General features: G+C 31.1%; 1 protein-coding gene across 13 annotated transcripts in view; it reads left to right on the top strand.

Moving 5' to 3' along the window:
• The window catches only part of LOC122631168 (venom dipeptidyl peptidase 4), a 274,219-nt gene that overhangs the window by 201,806 nt on the left and 47,614 nt on the right, over positions 1-24,799 (top strand). For all 13 annotated transcript variants that reach the window (XM_043816493.1, XM_043816499.1, XM_043816500.1 and 10 more), the window contains 2 exons: positions 4,461-4,555; positions 6,745-6,819. In XM_043816493.1, the coding sequence (XP_043672428.1) occupies positions 4,461-4,555; positions 6,745-6,819 (170 nt within the window). The remainder of the gene's footprint in view (positions 1-4,460; positions 4,556-6,744; positions 6,820-24,799) is intronic.

Genomic DNA, 24,799 nt, shown 5'->3' with positions numbered 1-24,799 from the left:
AATATACGTGTGGATTTTATTTTTTTTTTTAATTTCTTTTTATTTCTTTTTTTTTTCTTGTTTCCGTTGAAACTTGCTTTTTGTCCTTCGGGTTTCTCAATAAATCATTCAGTCCATCTTCGCTATATTTCAACCACTAATTTCTTTTTATCTTCTCTCTTCTTTATTTTTTATGTTCAATACTACAATCATCGCCCAAGCACAAAAGCGATACGGCCATGAAATGAAATGAAATAGAATTTTATTAAAATGAATCTTACCCCTACTACTATGAGCCTTACCCATCCCTTCTTTTCTTTCTTTACCTTTCTTTATTGCAGAAAACAAACGTAAAAGATCGATGTTAGATCGAAATTAATGTGTCTTCGATCTGGTTGGATAAAATTTTAAAGTTTTCTATTGTTTCGAGTCAATATTTGATCGAACTTTATCTGTGCAAGTTTGCAATATTTTTTAAATGGATCTCAACGATCTATGATATGATAATCCTTATCGTACGTATTTTATAACGATCTATTGCCACATTTTTCTTAACGCGAAAACGTGAAAAACTGGCATCATTACGAGCTGCGCAGTTTCAATGGTTTATCGTTGAAAATGAATAATGCTCGCGATACGATAAAATAACACGAGTAATGAGCAGCCTTTAGAGGAAACGAACGATACGTTAAAAAGACGCGAAGCTCGGACGAATAGTGACCCTTGCGAAAAATTTTATAATGGATCGAGAACGATTTGGCTCTTCTTTTTTCTCTTTTGGGATGAGATCCGAGATATAATTACTGAATAATGATGTGCTCGTTATCTCGAGAAAAATTGTATTATATTAACATATATATATATATATATATATATATATATATATAATATTTAAAATATATATTCGACGAATAAAGTATATATTTAAAAAAGTACATACACACACACATATATATATATATATATATATATATATATATATAACAAAATATTGAAATATTGTAAATGTATCGATGTTTTAATATAATAATCATTAATGAGATGAACAATGAGAATTATTAAGATGGAGTAGAGTTCTTTTATTTGATAACATCAATGGATATTCTTTTGCGACGAAAAACTATTCGTGGCTTCGTCTTTTGTCATGAAGATCGATGTGAGTTTCGAGAAGACTAGAACTTCGAAGCATTTTCTTTCTCTTTTCTTCGTAATTGCATCTTGTACATCCTTCAAGATATATCTATTTTATTTTTCTTTATATGCGTGTGTATGTATGTGTGTATATAAAATATATACCTAATTCTTAAAAATTTTTACGATGCATCACTATCTTTTATAATACAATATATCTTATAATACAATTAATAAAACCTCATCGAACAAACAACGAAGTTTTATCCACATAAAAGATTTATCACACATACACACACACATATATAATTATATATAAATATATAATATATATATATATAATTTATATACATATATAAAATATACATAAACATATATTTTATATATGTATATAAAATAATATAAAATAAGATAAAATAAATGAAGAAGAACGTTAAAACGAGAAAGTGATTTAGCTCGATGCACATTAATGGTTATAATCGTGAAAGTATTGTCCTAGGACATAGATAACAGGTACAATACTTTGTCCTTCTATAATTCGCGATGTGCGAGCGGTGAATTACGTAACCCTTTAATATCCGATGCAATCCCATCACGGATGCACGCACTCACACGCAAACGTAGGAACGTAACGGAGTCGCGATTCCCTCCATCTCTTGCACGCAATTCGGCTAGCGTTTCGTCGATTTTCATGGAAATTCGCTTTCGCGCGACTGCCTCGGATTTCATGGTCCATAGAGGCGATCGACGTGTCCACACGTTATGCGAATGCTACTTCTATCATTACCAATCGTAACACCATCGACGGACATCTTGTTATTGATGTCATATCTATGAAATTTCCATCGAATGTCCAAATTTCTTTTTCTTCTTTTTTATTTTTTTCTTTGTTCGTTTCAATATTTCGTTTCAAAATTTCGTTTACGTTCGAAAATTGTTTGATATCGATCCAGAAGTTTTCTCTTTTTTTTCTTTTATATATATATATATATATATATATATATATATATATATATATAAATCAACAATTTTGTGCAATCGTGATTGTGCTTCGGTGATTTCGAATAATTGTTCAAAATCACGCTCCAAGGATAAAACTAACGCTAATAACGCAATATTTTTAATTTGAATTGCTGATAAAATGAGAGATTGTAAATCGTTCAACTTTTTTCTCCAATTTTTTTTTCTTTCGATTTAATATCCGCCCAATTAAAATAATACTTTAATAGGATTGGCATAGAAAAGAAGTAATAGAAATGTAAGACGATTAATTTTGCGGTAAAGAGGAAGATGTTATGAATATATAGATAGATAGTAAAGAATAATTCGTATATGTCATTGATGGAAGACATATTACCTATACATAAACGATGCAATCAAATGTCAAATGTTGTATGACGTTACCATGTGTGTCTCTTCTCCAAACATTATCTTGTAATATTCTGTAGCAAATCGATGCATTAATCGGAAGTAATCGGATTTAGAATGTTGAGTTCTGATTCTCGATCGCACACTCCGTTAAACTCTATTCACTTCCTGAAAGCTTTCTGTATTAATTTCGTATCGGTTCGATGACTGGTTTCGGAAGGCTTCGAAAGGCTCTAACCGTTCTCGGTTAGATGGAAACCAAATGAAAAAAAAAAGAAAAAAAGAAAAAAAAAGAATACAAAAAAAATTTCACGATAGAATTTGATATTTCGTTTGCATGGAAAATTGAATATTTCTATGGATTGCATCGATGGGAAGGATGAACATGAAAGAATAGCACGATATCTATAGGAATAACAAAATATCTGTTAAAATGTATCACTGATATTAGAATAGAAGTCAGTAATACAAAATTTAAATCATATTTGAAAAAGTATCATACGAAAGGTGTCTTTAAAAAACTTTTTCTGACACGTGTGTGTGTATTATGGCTGATCCTTTTTTTCACAAATAAAATATAGTAAGATTCGATTGATCGGATTTGAAGCTAAGTGTTACGTGAACCGAAAAAATGGTTTACGACGTGATCCGCAAAAAAAAAAGGAAAAGAAGAGAAAGAAGAAGAAGAAGAATGTTCGAAATCCGGTGAAGAAAGAAACGATTCGTAGTTTTAAGAGCGTTGGAAGATCGGTAAAGCATAATGACATATATATCGTTTTCTCTCTCTCTCTTTCTCTCTCTCTCTCTCTCTCTCTCTCTATCGTGTTCTCTCTCTTCACTTGCTCGCTTGCTCGCTCGCTTTGGAATCGATGCTACCAGCATTTCCAAAACGATAAGTATCAAAAGTCTACGCTGCAATCCGTCATTCTGTCCAACGTTTCTCTTTCGGAATCGCTCCGAGCAAAATTACGAAGCATCGATAAAGTACGAGAGCGTAATGTTTCCACGCGATGGATTTCGAATCTATTCGAACGAGAGAAATCGTTTGCGTTTCTCTGATAATGTTCGTGAAAGGTTAAGCAAGAAGGAGTTCTCGTTGAAAAATATGTAAAAAAAAATTCTTTCATTCGTACATAGGTGTAGTATATCGTTCGGTATGTCGCACTTCGATGATCGTTAATTTCTCCTTATATAAAAATACATCGATCAACAATAAAATTAAAAAAATCCTATACGCTTAACAACATGACACTGTTTGTATAACTCTGTAATTCCAACAGTGCTGATTTCATGGTAAAAAAAAAAGAAAATGAAAAAAACAAAGAACAAAGTAAGTACATTCTTTAAATCGGTCTTCGGGTTAGTCAACACGCAGATCCAACATATAAAGAGTTGATAAAAAACTTATTTCTACTGGTTGGCAAAAGAACAAAAATGAAAAAAAAAAAGAAAAAAGAGAGGAACACAAAGTGGAAAAGAAATGGAAGTAAACCGAACTCGAGGGGGAGAGCATCGATTAACAACGTCTATTCTCGAAACGTCGCTTTACGGGATTTCCCATACCCCAAGAGAAATTCTACTCTCGCAACGGCTATCTAATCTTTGTCGACATCAACCGCTTTATCGGATTCTACAGGATTCTGCTTCTCCATTACGATGCTCCACGGTTTCTCGTAATGCAACGCTCGAGGCCTTACGGATTGGATTGTGTGATGGGAATCCTCCGAATAGCCAATGAAGATGTTCCTTGTTAGTTCTAAGAGCTTGCATAAGGCTAGTGTTGTATTTCAAATTAAAGATTCTCTTAACTATTCGACTACTTGAATACTCCTTCGTTCGTTCCTTCTCTCAAACCACGTATATTTGTCTTACCTTTAACTCTATTCAAATACAATGCATACAAGTTTTAACGATCTATTAGCAAGCGATATTTTTTACAATATATCTTTTAACACACGCATCACTTTTTTTTTTTTTTTTAGGAAACGAGATCCTTTATCGTGACGAGATTGGAAATCTTCTTATCTATAACGTCGAATCGGCCTCTTCTAAGATCATCCTCAACATGACTAACTCCGTAAGTATTTCATAATTAAAATAAAAGAGTTTAGTTTCGATTTGAATTTTTCTCACTTGTTTTTGTTTTCTCGAAAAGGGAGGATTTAAGGGTTGCTTTCTTTTATCAATTAATCGAATAAACGAAAGAGTATTATCGCCTTTTTTTTTAATTTTTCGTTCGCTTTCTGCTTATTCGATCGATCGATCGTAAAACATATTTACTTTCTTTTTCAACGTTCGATTGAATATAGATATAACCTTCTTGGTTCATTTGCAAAAATAAAGTATTCGTGGAAAGGTTGATAAAGTTTATAAAATATATATATATATATATATATATATATATATATTTAAAAAAAAGAAGTATATACGCATACACACGATCGAACTGAAATTATTTTTCGTTCTGAAACATGGATCGTCGCTTTCGTGCATCGCTGATATTCATCCGTAATTCACGTAATACGCTCTCGCAGCTTTCTCGGGAATCGAGAACAACAGACGAATCCTACAGTAATTGCTCGTTATTTATCAAGTCGTGACGTGAGTAATTGATCGCTGGCAACACGCCTTACCGTTTACCACGGGTCGACCATTAGAAGATGATTAATGACTGGTCTTACGATATTGTTCCGCGCGGCTATTTTTAATTTAGATATATGTATTTCTTTTGCTATTGAAAAAAATAAAAGGGAAAAAAAAAGAAGAAAAAAGAGAGAAAAAAAACAAGGAAACAGGTCGTCCATGAGTTCGATCGCGTCAATGAACAATTTAATCATCGTTTGAAATCTAGTATGAATGAAACGAGAAATACAAAAAAAAAAAAAAAAAATTAAAAAATTGAAAAAAAGCAGGAGAAAATAAACGAAACGAAAAAAAATAATAGATCTATCAAAAAGATTCGAGTTTTTAATTTCACATAGACGAATCATTTTCATGTCACGAAACAATTCAAAAAGATTCTATTAAGACGATTGTTAATATTAACGGAAGTTACATCGTTTATTAAATATCGGGAAACGGTATGAAAATTATATTCTTTTTGATTTCAAACACATCTTTTCTAATTATTTTCTCTCTATAAATAAATATGGATAAACTTAACGCGTTAAACCGATAAAGGCGATGGTTAAGCATATTTCGTAAGGAGGATAGGAAAATGCGCAAGTTTTGGGTTTGTTTTAACGGGAACGATTTTAAACAAGGAGAATGGACTAAAGCCGATTAGAAGTTGGCGAGTTCGCCTAACTGCAATCGCGCTTCATTCGAGTCTCGTTTTAACGAATTTAATGCTTACTTTCTTTAACTTTTGACGTAGCGTTTTTTCTTTTTTAACTTCTCTTTCTTTTCCCTTTTTTTTTTTTCTTTTCTTCTATCAATTATCGACACTCCAGTGCACGCGTATCCTTGAGAGTTACTTAAAAATAATTCTTTTGGAGAACTTTGATCTACCTTCGCATAAAATTGACGAATCTCTGTTATAATTTTATTAAAAGAAAAGAGATATAATTTTGTAATATATAAATATCGTGAGATCGATTTAAAGGGAATTTTAATCGAGAAAACAATTAGACAATCGTTCGATGAAGAATTTTTATTAAGTGCCCTTCATTTATTCAGGAATGTCAATATCTTTAAAAATAAAACCGAACATTCCTGTTCGTCCATTTGTACAAAAGTCGTAGAAACGATATTTCTCTCCTTTTCTTTTTTTTTTTTTAACTTTATTTCGCTTCTCTTATTTAATTTCCACCTCTCTTCCTCCCTCTTCTTTTCTTTCTTCCTTTCTCTTTTTTCTACGCTTTATTTCTTTCCCTTGATCCTCCCCCCCACATGAAACCAGTTGACGCGTTCTGCGTTTTATAACTTCAAATAACTTTTTAATTTCGTGCACGATTCGCGCGACACGATTTATAACGCTTAATGAGTGCCGCTAGGTCCCACAAGTTAATTGGAATTATTAATCGAAATTATAGCCCGCATAAGTTTTCAAGTTATTCCCAGACGTGCGTGGTAGAAAGCTTCGCGATAATTACACTCTCGTTGGAGGATTTCACCTTTTCTTTTTTTTTTTTTTAAACTTGTTCCTTTTTTCTTTTCTTTTTATTTGTTTCTTTTTTTTTTTCTTGAACCTTTCTCTTCTACCCCTTTCTCTTTTTACACAACTTTGTTTTAATTCGTACTATTGCTTTTCTTTATTATATACAGGCGCTCCTGTCCAGCTTTGATCATCAAATATCAGCCGACAGAAAATATCTTCTACTTGCTATTAACTACCAGAAGGTAAGAATTTTAATCAAATATAATAACATATTTCTACGTCATCGTAATTCATGAATCTCTAAATAATCTCTTAATTGAGTATTCTTTATTACTTCTACATTAAGTTCATATTATTCGTTGCGTTAAAAGAAAAAGATTTAAAAAGAAAATAGTAAAAGATAAATTTTATTAAAAAAAAAAAGAACTATTCTCCCTTCCATCTAACTTAAACTTCAAAAATCAAAATTAAATCGATTAATCCGAGTCGATCGATCGTCACAAAATATCACATCTTCGTGTAAGAATGCTCGACTTGTAAAAAAGAAAAAGTTCGGACAAAAATAGAGAGAAGAAGGATAATAAAACGAAACAGACAAGAAAAAAGGAAAATAAAAAACCAAAAAGAAAAAAAAAAAACAAAAACAAGAAGAAGGAAAAAAAAATAGAGAAAAATGCAAGCTATCGTCCTAGTGCCATTAAAAAAGATTATCGCGTGCGAGCTTACAGCAGGTACACACGCGTAATCCGCAATGCGATTTGCATGCGAATGAAAGGACGCGAGCGAGGGAATCGGGAGAGTGAGATGTGAGGTGGGGGTGGAGATGAGAGTGGGAGGGGTGGTGTAGCGGACTCGACGTAAGAGAGAGAGAGAGAGAGAGAGAGAGAGAGAGAGAGAGAGAGTAAGAGGGAGATGGGAGAGATCAGCGACAGGGACGAAAACACAATGGTCTGTGATTGCATTCAAGCAGATAATTCGAGATTTTGCGCTGTCAGTAATGTGACGAACGGGCTCGTAGGTGATAGTAAGCGAAGCTCGACTAAACCAGAGGTCAGCGTTCTTGTTAACAAAGCGGTTGACATACAACGCTGGCCTTGATGTCATCGTCTTTCGCATGTACGCTCTAAAGACTTACGAGGGTAGTAATAAAGTTCATTCTCTATCCTCGCTTTCTTCATTCACTTTTCTCTCTCTCTCTCTTTCTCTCTCTCTCTCTCTCTCTCTCTCTCTCTCTCTCTCTCTCTCTCTCTGTCTCTCTCTTTCTATCTATCTATCTCTTTTTTTTCACTTTGTCTATCTATCTATTGTTAAGTCCCTTATTTCAAAACTCTAGGAAACCTTTTTCTTATATTATCAAATCTTCTTCTTCTTCTTTTTCTTCTTCTCCTTCTTTTTCTACTTTTTTCTCTTCCTCTTCCTTCATCGTGGAAAGAGAATTTGGTCGCATCCAAGAAAATTGGTAGTCATGTGGCAGGTGTAGATTTTCGAGCGAAGGACCGCAATTCTCGTACGAGTTGCGGCCTCGACCTCCCAGATCCGCCGGTTGGATAATAAAATTCCCTCGACTGACAATGAGTTCGAGCAGCAACGTCGAATAAGGAAAAAGAGAGGGAAAAAAGAAAAAGGTGTGGTATCTCGTTCGTGAAGCTCGTTTCGGGGAAAGGAACGTAATTTGTTCGATCTTCCATCGTTCTCGGATCTTCCAAAGTTCGTCGCGCGAATTCTCGTTAATTTTCGGGACTATGCAACCAGAGGAATTTCGTTCCTCCTTTCGCAAAGCTAGTCGAACTCGAATATTCGATTATTTCTAGCTCGTCGTTCTAACTCGATCGATAGCGAATATATATATATTACATTAGTTTTGAAATGTATCTTGTCGAACCATGGAAACTACGATTGGATCAATTCGAATGGTACAAATTTTAATTTTCATTTGATTGTATCAATTCGATACTTACGTCATTGAAAAGTTGCTTAACAAAATCAAATACTTAACGTCGTCATATCGTTAGATACGATCACGAGCGAAACAATGTTACTAAATACTCGACGTAGGTATAGTAATATTTGCATATCAAGTTAATTCGGTGTAATCGCGAGTGTGGAAAGTCAAACCACATTGTATACGCCTGCACGCTGACGCGCATGTACGATACGAGGCAAACTAAACACCATATAATACCTGACGCGCGCAACGCCAACCGAGACTATAGAATTCTATGATTGTGTACGAGCGAACCATCGTCCTCTCTCCTCATCCTCCTCATCCACCTCCACCACCTCCACTACCCTCTTCCAACCCAACCCCCTACGATCACTTCCGACCATTCTCGACCAACAACAGAACGTACATGCTAGTCGGCCCAATTGCATACATTACTGCTGTGCCATAGATATATATCGTATGCATGCATATATATATATGTATGTATATATATACGTATATATATATATATGTATGTATGTACGTTGTATGTATGTACATATATCTCTGTCATCTTCATTTTCTCTCTTCCTCTGCTCATTCTATATTTTTTTATTTCTTTTTCTTTCATACACATTCACAAATCCACACACGTTAGCGCATATACGAGTTTCTATAGGAAGAATTTCTTCTATCGTATATATGTACGTATATGTAAATGTTCATAGAGTATACTTATTTACAAAATGTTTATCGATTATCGTTAAAACATTCGGTAACTTTATGATCGTTGATAATTAAGGTAGAAAAGGGAATATCACTTTGTAATATTCATAGTTTCAGATTGTCGCTCAAAGAAAATCAAAAACGTTTGATAACTATACAAAATATCTAACTATTTATTTATTATAGAAAATATGTAATTACGATAGAAGGCATCGGTTAACGCAGTTACAAATCGGACGACAAAGTCAACGATTATTAAAGAGAATAGTTAATGAATATAATAAAAAAAAGAAAGAAGAAGAACGAAGCTGCTGATAATTACGAATAATTTTCAATCAAGCGCTATAACGTAACGTAACGCGTATACGTTACGTTTTATCATATAAGTAATGAAAGCTAAATCAATTTGATTCGTACCTTCTATCAGAGAATATAAATTGAAATGGCCATTGTGAGTGAAAATAATAGCGATGAAAATAAAGAATTATTACTTTTCTCCTTTTCTTTTTACTTTCTTTTTTTTTCTTGTTTCTTATTACCTTTTCTCATTTGTGTTCGCTCGTAGAACATCGAGAAAAACTCTTTATTGATTCGAGAAGAAAACGTTTAATACATTTTAATTAAACACCCTTTATTTGCATGCTTCTGTCAAAATTGACCTTTACGTAAATTCTTCATCTTCCATGCGTTTATGACAATGATCTATGGCCAGAATGTCCTTACTGCTGCATGTGAGATTCTAAATTATGTTCATCGGACTGACAGAAATAGGATCATATCCGAATATACAAAAAGATAATATTTTCTCTCGGGATACTCGACTTTAACGATCTCGATCAGTAAACGATCGTTTTCATTTGTCAGTCCTTAATTTCTCTAGAGGATTCAATCGAATTCAATTATACTTATTCGTTCATTTTTACAATATCAAATAAAAAGATTATCTTTCGTTCGACATTGTTTTTTAAGTGTATATTTCTCTCTCTCTCTCTCTCTCTCTCTTTCTATTGGATTATTATTTTTTTCAATATTTATTTTAAGAATGAGAAATATTTTATTTATATTTTCATGAATATGGATTTACGGAATATTTATTTTAGCTATACTGATTAAATTAACGCACTATCATGTTCAAATTGACAGCGGAGAATTTAGAGAATTTACAAAGCAATTTAAAATGAAGTAAATTTTGTAGCTCGTATTTGTGAGTATAGAGCACGATATATAATCTGTAGAAATGGTTATCGACTACTGTGGAATAGCCACCGATATGAAGCATCTGGCGTCGAAATATACAAAATAGGACAGCAGTTTGTAATTTGCCGAAACAACTCCAAAATCGAGAAATAATAATACATATATACCTGCGACTTACTTAAAAATATAGATAATACTAATTTCATTATCTCATTTATTACATTCGCAATTTTGATAAAAAACGATCGTTTGGCGTGATCGCTCTTCCTGTTTTTCTAAATAAAAGGGAAAAAGCTGTAATTTTAATAAAATATAAAAAAATAATCGAATAAATATATATACATATATATATATATATTAATAAATATTAATAAATAAATTACGTACTTTTCATACAATCAAAACACAATATGAATTCATTGAAAAATTCTCGTATATCGTATATACATTTTTTTCTATAGATAGATATTATTTTATACTTTTATTTTTATTTTTACTTTTTGTTGTTATTATAAATACTAAGCAAAGGATTAACTCATTCGATATACGCGCTATCCATCGTTAATCGAATGTTGTCGGTACAAAATCGTGGGATTATACCACTAACGGCCAAAGGATTATCAGGTATATAAATGCTTATATACGAGAAACGTGTACGAGACGATAATACAATACTTCGTGCTTTCGACTATTTGATGAATTATTACGTAATGATATTTAAATCATTCGTAAAGAAAACAAAGATGTACACATTTTTAATCATTATTATAAATAATAGAAAATTGTAAATTTTCGTTTACATTTGGACAATGTTAAAAATATTATATGATAAGAATCGAAGATTTGAACGAAAAAAAAAAAAAAAATTTAAGCAATGAACGATTTTAATTCCAGTTAAAAAGATTAATTTTCGATTAATAAAGAAAAGTGTCAGAGATACATACATCATCCTACTTTCAACGATACGAATTTCCTTTGCAATCTATTTATATAATTATATGATAGCAAATTAATTTATCGTTAATTATTAAGAATTACAGTAGAACAAATATTATAGGTTTGGATATTAATAAAATAGTACAGAGAAAGAGAGAAGAAGAAATATATATATATAATATATATATACATATATAAAGAGCAAAGTACCAATAATCTGATAATGTCGATTTTCATATTTCTAATAGAGTAAACGGTAAAGAATGGTAGAATAATCTTATTACATATATTTAATAAGAGAAAATCTTTTCAAACATTTCTGACACACATATTAAAGAATTATAAAAATATATTATTTCTCGTTAAATTATAGACGTAAATTCGAACGACACAATAGATACTATCAGTAACTAACACGAAAGCTTATTAGTTTCGAGAAAGTTTCGTATCTTTTGTACCCTTGATTTTCAAGAAAATATTTTTTCCTGTTCCCTTTTTGTTAGCTATATTTTAAAATAAACAAGTTTTGAAACAATGTCTTGTAACATTTTACTAAAACACTTCTTCTTAAGTTTTCACTAGTTTTAAGTAGGTAATGCATTGGAGTTTAGAAAGTAAGCAGTCCGAGTTAACGACCACTGCAAGTTGTAAGAGTCAATAACGTCTACTAACGAGTTAAAGTAGTATAAGTTTACGTTCTAACTAGTAGTTGAGATCAATAATAACGGCGAAACGCACTTATCGCATTTAAAGAGAAATTATAGAGATTTTTTTTTTTTTTTTTTTTACAATCTTAAGGATAATCCAATTAAATCGATAAAACAATGATAACAAAAAAAATATTATTCTCGATTTTAAAGTAAAATATTTACTTATCAAACAATTATGAATTTTAATGATTTATCATATAATCTTTGTAATCGGTACAATTGATATATAATATGGTACATTAACTTTTTTTTTCGACTTTTTCCATTTTGAAGTCTTTTCCATCGACTACGATAATACTTGTCCGATAAAGACGTTCATTTTTCTTTGCATATTTTTTCTCTGTCGAGAATAATAATACTTTCCATAACCGATTTTAATTTCGTCATCGCTAACGACTTTGCACATTATGCTCATTTTTTTTTTCTTCGGGATTAAATATAAGACCCTTGGTAATTCGATAATATCAAATTCTTCAATTCCTATCGGAGAAATCAATAACCGCATACCTACCAGGCATCTACTGAAATAGAATTATGAATTACTCGGATTGTCTCCTCCCGCTTTGGAGAAACGATCTTGGCGAGTTCCCAAGGAACGTTCACAATCGAATTTTTCTTTCGCAAACTCTCGTGTACTTTACTCTATCTCTCTCTATCTCTATCCCTGTTTCTATCTCTCTCTCTTTCTCTTTCTCTGTTTCTCTCTCGCTTTACTCCTATCTTATCCATACATTCCTACGTATTTTCCTCATCTCTCTCATTCTCCTCAATTGAAAATTTATGCTCTAAATGCTTAAGTATAATTACTAGAACTCATAATAATAACTATAATTCATACAACTTTGGATTATCTAATATCTAAAGATTGTTATCAATCAATTAACACTCATTGAAATATTCTTCGCATTGATAAAGAAAACCGATTGAATTTTTATTTGATCGTTAATTTACGTATGATTTAAAAAAAGGGGAAAAAAAAAGAAAGAAAACGAATAGAACAGATTCTTGACATAATTCTTTCATAGTTTTTTTTTTTTGTCGGACTTATACGTCAAGGTATAATAACTTTAAAAGTCGACATTTTTACGAGAACGTAGCTTACTTCACACAAATTTGACGCTGAATATTTATACAATTTTTACAAAGGATATGAAAAAGGATGAAAATGAAAAAAAAAAAATAGACGGCATATCAAATATTATACATCGTATATAGGTATATATGTATGTGGATATATAACAATCCTGTCCTTGGAAATATAAAACGGAAGTGACATTTGTCAAAATGCATAACGTATTTACATTGTCAGCATCGGAAACGTTCTGAGAGAAACACATCGATGGCATAAAATCGTTCAACGTCAGGAAGTGGTGATTTCGCCATGTGCACGCGAATCCCATGAGTGCTAGAGAGGACTGCATACAGGTAGTTACGCACATGTGTTTCTCGAGGCCGTAACATTAATCGGACATCGCCATCAAACGGGACGAGCAACGATTTCGGTGTAAACTGCCCAGTGATCCTAACGAAATGTTTGCAACTACCTTTCGGAGTGTAAACGAAATGACCGATCACGATCCATGTGTACGACGTCCCTATTGTTTCTACTCGAGAGAATACTATAAGGACATTTTGCAATTTACTTTCGACGATTACGATAAAAATATATCATGGCAATATTTTTTTTCTTTCTTTCTTTCATTTTTTATAAAGAGCGTTAAACAAACAGGATTTAGATGGCATTTAAACGAAAGAATAATATGTTTAATTTAAACAGAATAGATATAAAGATCGATCTTTCGTGTGTTCGTGTGTGCGCTTGAAAAAGTTTGAAAGACTTTTCGTTTTAGTAATAATAGTTATTTACTTGTTTCTATTCATCGTAAACGAAGCACTTGAATCTCTGCGTTTATATTTAACAAATTGTGCCGCGGCAGCCTACAACCACCAGGAACTAACCATAACGTTGGTTCTCCAATTTCTATGATCCATCAACTAGGCGTTGTAACCGCAAACGTTATCTAGGGACGTGAAAATTAATCTTTCGATATTTGTTCCGGTGTACCACAACAATTTAATAAATCTCGCAGTTATTGATGTATTAACTTTAATAAAGAGGAACTTGATTAGATTTCCGAAATGACTTTTGTCGGAGTTACTTTTACAAAAACGTTAAATAATCGTGATTCGTTATCACAAATATTTTAACTACATTTCCACTCGATAATAGTAATATAAATTAAAAAAAAAAAAGAAAAGAAAAGAAAAAAAGAAAAAAAAAACAAAACTTTGATCGCTAGAAAAGCAAACATGGAAATAATAACAATGATCTTATTATCTCGTGATGTCCAGCATACAATTATTAGCAATTAACTTTCCACGATGACAAGTAGCTTCATAAAGGAAAGATTAAAAATGAAGGTAGTTAATAAAAGTTCCTTCAGTGTATATCGATGTCTCTTCATCGCTCGTTAATCATTTTACGTAAAAAGACATCGGACAGAAATTACGATCGTATAGCCTCTTCCCTGGAGGACTCGCATTAGTCTCTATCGTAAAGATGGTAGCAGTGGCTTCAAAAGAATAAGTGCTCTTCGGGCCGTTGCCAAAGTCGGTCGTTAATTAATTAATACACTAATGGAAAATGGATAGAAGCCTTTGAAGGCGTCGGAGGACGTGCATGTTCGCATAATGATACTCGGTGGAATATAGGAGGTCAATCAATTACGATGAGAAGGCTGTTTGCCCGGGAAAACGAAGAACGTTTACCGTCAGAGCATATATATGTATATGTACGTAGCTATAGTACATAGCTACAGGGTGTCCCAAAAGGTTTGATCCATACTTCAAAAGCTTACCGAGGGAATTCCACTGACAATAACCACTGACCATCGCCAAAGGCTAACTTACAGTGTCACAGAATCTTGAAGTTGGTCATTTAGTTACTTATTATATAAGATATAAAGCAATCTGTTTAATCTTTGCTAGGTTTAAATACCCTAAAATTGCTCTCAAATAATCTGACACGATTAGTTCCTCGTCATTTAATTTCATTGATTAAATAAATTATTGTGATAAATCAGCTGGATCTTAGGTTTGTACTCTTCGCATATGATGAGATAAATCTGCTGATTATCCGATCAAAGATCTAAAATCCGTCAATCATTTATCTTTGAGATATCTATTCTTAAAAAAGAAAAAGAAAAAAATAACAAGTTGTTCTATGGGATCTCGTCGATTCTCTTTTCCGTCAAATCTTTTGGAACACCCGTTATTCCTGCAGACATCTACATACATACTTAAATTATCATCTCGCATTTTAAACTATGTTTCAATCTTTTTCTCAATTCCACTTGATAGTTAGAATACAGAACGGATATTGGAAAACATTAAAGAAAATAAATTAATAGAAAAGAACTCAAATTAAATTTCTATTATCATTTTAACAACTAGTTTTCTTTTTCCCTTCAATTTGTGTTAATTGTGCGATAGGCAGAAGGGAATACACGAAAGACAATAGAATAAATGTTTCTACGGAATTCGAATCTGGAGTCTAACCATAAAAACGTCAGCGTGATTTGAGCTGGATAGAACGTTGCGTATCGATTTCGTAAACGAATTTGAATGTTCGCCTCGTTCGTTTAACACGAGCAGTAAGCATCAAGAATAGAATGAAACCACCGATTCTTGTTGCGATGAACAATTTTCCTCTTTACTGTACTGTTCGATACGAATCGAGTTTCTGTACTTGTTACGTCGATTAATTCTTCGTTAAAGAGAAAGATAGATGAAATAAATTGTTTGAAATGTTATTTGGGAAAGTGAAAAGCAAAGAAAAAAAAAAAAAAAAAAAGAAAAAAGAAGAAAAAAGAAAAAATAAATTAATACAAACTATAGACGATGCAGCAACTCGTTCCATGAGAAAAATTATCATCAAAATTATCTGTGAATAATCTTCATAAACATTATTTTTATAACAAGAATATCTAACGAGCGTTCTAATAAACGTACACAGATATGTATTTTCTAAACAAGTATCGGTATAACATAGCTTGATACGGCTTAATGCGACAGCAAGGAACGAATCCGAATCCGACACATCTTGTCACATGAAGAGAGAGAGAGAGAGAGAGAGAGAGAAAGAGAAAGAGAAAGAGAAAGGGAGAGAGGGTAGCTTGTACAGCTTGGCTTTCGAACAATGTCATTAACGTATCTAAATTCCAGAGAACGAGCTTGCTCGTCGGTATTGTGAGCGTACGTGTTAGTATGCTCTCGTGACTTGCTTTGTTGATATTTGTGCATGTATATATGTATTCGTATGTATGCGGAATGAAACGAGAGCGGAATAGAACAAAGCATGATAGAGAGAGAGAGAGAGAGAGAGAGAGAGAGAGAGAGAGAGAGAGAGAGAGAGAGGAAGGAAAAGAGAGAGAGAAAGATAGATAGATAGAGAATGTGAGAATAGAGAAATGGTAGAGGATAGAACGAAGCGGAGCAGATAGATCGTCGCAGTGATTTGTTCCGAGTGGGATAAATGCGAATAGCGATGGTGTCGTTCAACGTTGTCACGTATGTAGTTGTATATACAAGAGAAAACTAGAGAGAGAGAGAGAGAAAGAGAGAGAGAAAGAGAGAGAGAGAGAGAATATCTTCAGTTATTTGAAGTCTAAGCCAGTTCCATGTTGAAGCATTCCGCACGACGATATGAGATTAATGATTATCATCCAACTTTATGGTGTATAGAGAAGAGAGTGCACTTAGGACCGAACACGTATCAGTAATAGGTACATTTATGTGATCACGAATACATACTCAAAGTCGTTTCTTTGATATTCACTGATATATCTATGTTCGAAATTTGACCGAAATACAGGGTGGTCGAATAAATTCGTTCAAATATTCATTTAAATATCTTCGTTTTTTGTAGAGATACGGAGAAATTTGTTCGGAAAAATCGTATAATATGGAAAAGTCCATAGTATGGCAGTAATTATTTTTCTTTTTTTTATCAGGGTGAGTGAAGATCAACTACGTGTTTCTAAATGAAATCGAGTTTTTCTAGATTCCATCGGCCGATGACACTCGATGTTCTCTGTTAAAAAATATTAAATCATATATGTCGAATAATTATTAATTTAGAAGATAGTTATAAGCGCTTACCAGGCATTTACTCAACGCTTATCATGCGTTAACTTTGCGTTTACTTTTTCTACTTGTTTCAAGTCTCTACGATTTTTAGTTTCGAAGATATTCCCATCTAAACGGAATAATTTGTAGATATTAATAATTTCGCGAAAGGTTTTTTTTTTTTTTTTTTATAAAATAGTGATTTGTTTATCAATTATTTATTAATTTATATAATTTTATATATCATTCGCTATGTAAATTTCATTTTTTGACAAGATAAGATGAATTTTGTTCGTAAAAATTTGTTTATAAAAATTGTTTATAACAAATTGTTAATTAGTTATTAACAATGCATTGAAAAAAATGAAGAAAATTTGCCCTTTAAAATGATATTCGATTTAAGTTTCTACGTTTTTTAGCTCCAGAGATATTACCATGTAAACGAATGTTTACGTCGGCCCATTGACATATATAATTTCATTCAATTGGTTTGTGATTCATTGACCTATATAAATTCTGAGAATTTACGCGGTCCTACTACTATTACTACGAACAGCTGGATTATACGAATTATGAATGGAAATCTTTCAAAGGCGATATCTTCGGAACGGAAAGTCGTAGAAACTTGAAACAGATATCGTTTTCAACTATAATTTATTCTTTATTTATTTAAATGTTGCAATAATATTGATATAATAAAATCGATTTTGTTAACAATTTAAAAAATTTTATTTTTTATTTCTTTCATATCGAAAACTAACAAGACATATTAAGTAGGTAATGGAATCGGTTCAATTTTTATTATAATTATGTAAATTTTATTTATTTAAATTAATTTATTCTTTATGTATTTCTATATTAAAATAATATTGATACAATAAAATCGATTTTATTAATTATTAAAATTGTATTTTTTCGTTTCTTTCGTAATAAGTCATTTCAATTTAACTATAGGTAATGAAATCATTTCAATTTTTATTATAGTTATGTAAATTGTATTTTTTTATTAATAATCACCAGTGTACGAAATTGAATGGTTGAAAACTCGAACGACTTTTCTTTCGTATTTTACTTACTACTATTCTTATTAAACTTCAGTTGCATTTCGTGATTTCTCAGTAATATCTATGTTTAAATATCTCCTAGATTAATGAAAATAATTAAGTTAATTAAATCATTTTTTCGACAATAAGTAGGTTATACTTTTTTAACGAGCTGCATCGACCAATACAATCAATAAACGCATGATTTTATAAAAGAAAAAAAAAAAAAGAACACTTGTCTTTCATAGTGCGAATAATTATTATCGTTTCGTAGAATTTTTGTAAATAAATTTTCTCCATATCTCTAAAAGGAATAAAAATATTCAAGACGATTAAAGTTACTTTCCCAGCCAGTATATATCGTAACCATAATTCGTTCTCTTTTCTTCGTTTCGTGAAATATATAATATTTAAACTTTATATAACTTTTATTTAAATATATAATTAAATTTAAATACATATAATATTTATTAAATATATGATAATTATATCGTATATTAATCGTATATATCATATAATTAGATTGTATTATTAATTATAATATTACGATCGTTAAACAATTACTACTTGTCTTGCACTGACTCAAAAATACTTGAAGAAAAGTATTTTACGAGCGTAAAAAAATGGTTCAATTCGGACGTTGAAATATTCGTATTCGCCATACGATAGTAATCGACGAAAACGACAGAAAACGTCGATGTTCGGAAACGAGCAGGTACCCAGCTCCCGTCGCCGGCTGTGACGAACGCTTAAAAAATGACCGGTCATCTGCACTCGAAGTCTATTCACCCGGCATCCCCATGCCCACGGGCTTCAATGCCAGCACTACGAAGAATTAATCCGAAGCTTAACGTACATTAAAGCGCTCTGACATGCGACCTTTCATGCGTCACGTGCGAAAGCTCGATCTCTATAATACTTCGCATTATCCCCACTCCTTCATTTCTAACAAATTTGGTCAATTCGTTTTTAATATATATGTAACGTATGTAACATGGAAAAAATTAAATTGTATGTATTAAAATAATAATGATAATAATAATAATAATAATAATAATAATAATAATAATAATAATAATAATAATAGTAAAATCTCGTATTTATGAAATTCGCTTAAATATAATAATAAAAAAAAAAAAAAAGGAAAATATCATTGGAAACGTAGAAACTATAGGGTATTTATAACAACTGCAGGATATCATCTGATGTATGAAAAATACATATTCTCTGTTTTTGCTGACGAAATGTTTGTGCTGAAATTGTTGGATTCCGGTTTTGATACACACGAGTAACCCCTTATATGATTTTAAACCGCATTGCGTATGGTGGCACAAACAGGAACCTTGCCTGTACTATATTAAAAAAATTTTTCATTCACGTTCCTCACGATAAAATTTGCATCATTGCGTAAACAATATCGCAAACGTTTATCGAACTTTATTAATATTCAAGAAACAAACATTATTTTCATCATCGACGTTACTCGCAAAGGATATTATTTTTATTTCTTCTTCTTGTTATTATTTACATCGAGTATTTTTCTTTTTGAATCGATCAGTATAAAAAGTAAAAAAAGAAATATCAATATCATTATTAATTGCGTGAGAATATCTATATCATCGGTCGCATTTAATTTAATACAATTTAGTTCAATCAAAATTTCTTTTGAAATTTGTCCATTATGATATCGTCAAAGATTCGATTAATGGAATATTACGGAAAATTATTTTTCTTCCGAATTCTGTCCTCCTACTCGTTTAATAATTTCTGTACAATAAATGTATCTATCTCTCTTTCTGTTCTCGGATATTTAATCTATCACCAAATGAAGAAATTCGTAATAGCATTAAAGGATGAAATACGTTAAATGTTATTCACCAAAGCTTTAGAAGAGACGTAATTATCTTTTGTATATTACGTTTATATAATTTCTATTAAATTTAATTTTGAAAACGAAATTACGAAAATTCAACGAAATTTAACAGGATAGGAATAATGACAGATCAATGTTTCAAAGACAAATCATTATAAAAAATAGACGAAGAATATAAATCAATGGACAACTGGATGCAGATGTTTTGTTAATTTAGTAATTGATATAATAATAATATAAGATAACTATTGACTATTGCAAACGCATGTATGTATTCCAATTGAAGGAATCCTATGATATTGTCAAGAACAATAGTCGCTAATGGGAATCTAACCTTGGCTTCCTATAGTTCTCATCATCCAGACGTGCTAGAAACTTAAATCATTGAATCTATATAATACAAAATGAGAACAATACTAGACTTATACAGATCATATTCAAATAAATATTAAAAATTAGAAAATCTTTAGATTTATATTATCTATAATAAACACATGTGAATTTTTAATTGATAAATGTAGAAAAAAAAAAAAAAGAAATTCAATTGAAGTTATCGTCAAGTTGGGATATAATAACTCTACCTTGAAAATAAACGTTTCAAGTTAAATATAAATCAGATATAGTAAAGATTAGTACTTTCGGTAAGTCAACATCTTTTCACGGTAAACTCAAGCTTCAACTCTGTTCCTTTACATAGGATTATGTGTATTTCATCGAAGTTTCTTTCGGCGAGAGAGTAATTTTAAGTGACTTTGAAATTTATGTGATTCCAACTTTACAGAAAGAAGTTTTAATCTGGGATAAATGGACTATGAAAAAGAGTTTGCTCTCTGACATTCACCGTCTTTCTTCTTATATCAAATATATTAACTTTACAATTGTCACTTAAGACAATTTAACGCAAACAAAGTTACATTTCGTCGATATATTTGCACGTAAAATAAGAGAATTATTAAACAGATTTGAATAATCGTATTAGAAAATATAAATGAAACTCAAATTGAATTTTTCACATTTCTTATTTCAACGGAGCATTTAATTAATGACTCTATCAAAGAGATTCGTGAATATTCGAGAAGAGAAACACGAAATGATTATCGACTCCAATATCACATAGCAGCCAGCAATAATCGAAAACACTCGGCCCATACTCCATAAAGGCTGAAGATTAGTATGCGTATGCTGATACAGGAGGTCGAAGGCTCGTGTATCTGGCACTTCGTGATTTAAAGGTGAGACTACATTTCGGCGGGCCAAAATTTTCGATACTCGCGGCAAATCATCTTGAAATTACAGCTGCAATGGTCAGTTTCAGATATCTTTCATACAAAATTAACGATAATCTATTAAAGCTTTGTTAAATTATGAATACTATTTATGTGTTCACGAACGTAATTTCATATTAAAGAAATATTCCTTTCTAATACAAAATGAAAAATACAATATTAGAAATGGAAAAATTTGTTTGAATAAAAGTTTCTTTAATAGTTCGCTGATCATCAAATTTATTCATTAGATCGACTAACAATGAAGTAACAATGATAAGATTTGATATTTCTTAATTTCGAAAGTACATGCGAAATATCGCGTCCGATGTAATTTTGATCGAACAAACATGTCGTCATTAATTTTGATAATTAACAAACAATTTTGGTTCCCGTTCGATTGAATTATTCAGTTTCAATATCTTTCCACGAACATTGTATTATAGAGTATAATAGAATTAATTTTCATCAAAATCAATTCAAAGAGTAATAAAATTTGTTCTATCTTGTCACCGTATTAGTTCAAATTATTTAACGATTTCGTACGAATCATTTGTCATATTTTATTTTCATAAGTAATTAATATCGCGTAAATCGTACATTTATTTTCATTAATTTTCTGGCAAATAATTGTCAAATTATATTTTTGATTAATTATTAATCATTAATTTTGATTTGGATTGATTTAAGATTAAAATATTATCGGATATGAGTCGCGATGTATAATAAAACGTAAGTTAAATGACTTTTGCCTAAGGAAGTGTCAACTTATGCGTTATTAATGCATCCTGATGCACGACAACCTTACATTATATTCTTTCTCATCCTAGTTAGTTTCCTTTAACCTGTCTCGGAAGCGAATAATTTATGTCATACCTTTCTCTTACCCTTTCCACCTCTGCATCGACCTTGGAATTTAGCCAACCGAGAACGAATGAACCGATGTACATTCGTTTCGGTGAGAATTAAGTGTAACTCGTGCAAAAGGATTCGTGAAAGCGAAAAATATATACCTATGATATTTGTTGAGAATATCCTATAAAAATTATTTCGATTTGACAAAGTATAAACTAATGATTCAGAGAAATGTTAATATAAAATATTCACATATATTTAATCTAAACCAAATTATACTATGAACTACCTCCTCTGATTGTTCTCTATTGAATTATTTATATAATATCTGATTCTTTTTTTTTTTTATTTATCTAAAATAAAATCGAAGAAATCGTATAATTTTTATTGTATTTTATAATACAAAAGTAAGGTGACGTATACATATGGAATGATAAAATTGAATGAACATAATGTTACACAATGATAACATAGAAATGCTTACACAATGAAATTCTATAATAATACGTGAAAGTAATGAATGAACAACGCCAATGCGTATCGTCCTTATCTACTTGATCTGTTTCATTTGCGAAAAGCTGCAAATTCGAAATGGCGAATCGGGCGTATGCGATAATGGACCGAATAAGCAAACGACCAAACTTATTATCATCTGTATCTATTCCCCTATTTGGTTTGTCGGTAATTCATTATTTTCTGCTTAAATAAAATCATTTTGATCTAGAAAATGTTTTTTCACGTTACACCGGCCACTCGTTCGAGATCGTTATTTGAACGGGTTTTATTTACCATTAAATAAATTTGTTAATTGCTTTAAGTCAAGGGTTAATACAATTTGCAATAGAATGATGTTGAATAAGTTCGTTATCTGTTTTTAGATCAATTCTATGTAACAAATATTTCACGGATACATATATTTTTATCGAAACGAATGGATTTTCCATGTAACGAATAACGCTTTCTGTGATAAAACAAAAATTTTACGTATTACCACGCAATATTATTCTTTTCATCCATCAAGAGACGTCGATACTTATCGATTTTCAAAATAAATCTCGTCGAAACATTACTAAAATTTATAATACACCTTATATGTCAAACCGTAATATAATTCTTTCTCGTATTAAACGAATTTTACGAAATAAGTATAATTAGGTATTATGGACAACACGTGACGTTTTATTTTCATCACTTTAAAAAGGATTACGAGAACAACGTTAAATGGAGGCTCGTTGTACGAGGCGCTTGTGGTTAGACCGCATTCGCTGAAAACTGGGATTCCGAGGGCGTCGTTAAACAATGCGTCACACAAACGACGCAACTCTCCTGTAAAATAGTTTCACCTATGCTTGCTTCCCTTTGCCTTTTCGTACCAAACGTTTTATTTAGACCCTCTTCACTAAGGTTCACTTCACGTGGTTCGTACGACTTCTCAGTTATTTCATACGGAGTCGATATTTTTTTTCTGTCTTTCTTTTTTATTTTTTATTTATTTATTTTTTTTTTTTGCTTTTTTTCTTTTTACTTCAAGTCACAAGTATTAAAAAACGAGAACGAAGCAAGATTTGAAAAATAAACTCGGATGGAACTCGCAATTCCATAAAATAATTTAATTCATAGAATATTATTTAATTTAATATATGCTTCAATTCTGCTTCCATTGGTGTAATTATTTTTATTTGTAATATAGATTTCGCGTATAGGTACATCATTAATATCTACTATGTTATCATATTATAATGATAGTAAATAATTCATTATAATTTGTTCTGTATAAATTTCAATAATATTGATTTCGATGAATATAATCGAAACTTTATGTCGAAAATATAAACGAGATGAATCGCATTTTTTATGCACACTTTTCATCGAATTACACAGCTTTTATTAAAATATTCGTTTTATACTTAAGCTGAGGCATGAATGCGTCGTAATTTACATATGTACATTCAGAAACAGAAATATGCAGACACTTTTGAAATTGAATAACTTGTTTTAGTCTACGTTAAGTGTTTTGAATTTTGAAGTGGATATTATGAAGAAATTAGTGTGCTATGTAAAACATGTTTAGAATTTAAATTAAATGTTTCTCGTTGCGGCGTTAAAAGGAAAAAAGAAAAATATAAAATAAACTTTGTTTCAAGTACTCTTTATCGTAAAAGTCGAATAAATGTATTTTGTGGATTCAGTTATTTTATATGCGCCTTGTAAATATCGACTAATAAAATCCGATCGAATAATTAATCTCAAAATTCGAAATACCATATTTAAATTAAAAAAAAAAAAAAAATGATATGATTTAAAAACACAAATTTTTATGATCGACTGTATGAAACATTCGAGGGTAAAAGCGTCGCAACGATCAATCGAGTAACGTCAAATGCAATATATACGCGAATAATTCTACAAACGAAAATTATACATATTGTCAAACAAAATAACATACGTCATAAAAACGTATCTATCACGTTCCCTATTCGAATTGAACTAATAAAAAAAAACACACACACACACACAAAAGGAAAGATCCATTGTTAAATAAAAATATATATTTTTTACAATAACT

Source organism: Vespula pensylvanica, chromosome 8, assembly GCF_014466175.1.
Source record: "Vespula pensylvanica isolate Volc-1 chromosome 8, ASM1446617v1, whole genome shotgun sequence".
Lineage (NCBI taxonomy): Eukaryota > Metazoa > Arthropoda > Insecta > Hymenoptera > Vespidae > Vespula > Vespula pensylvanica.
This window is presented reverse-complemented; position numbering and strand designations above follow the sequence as displayed.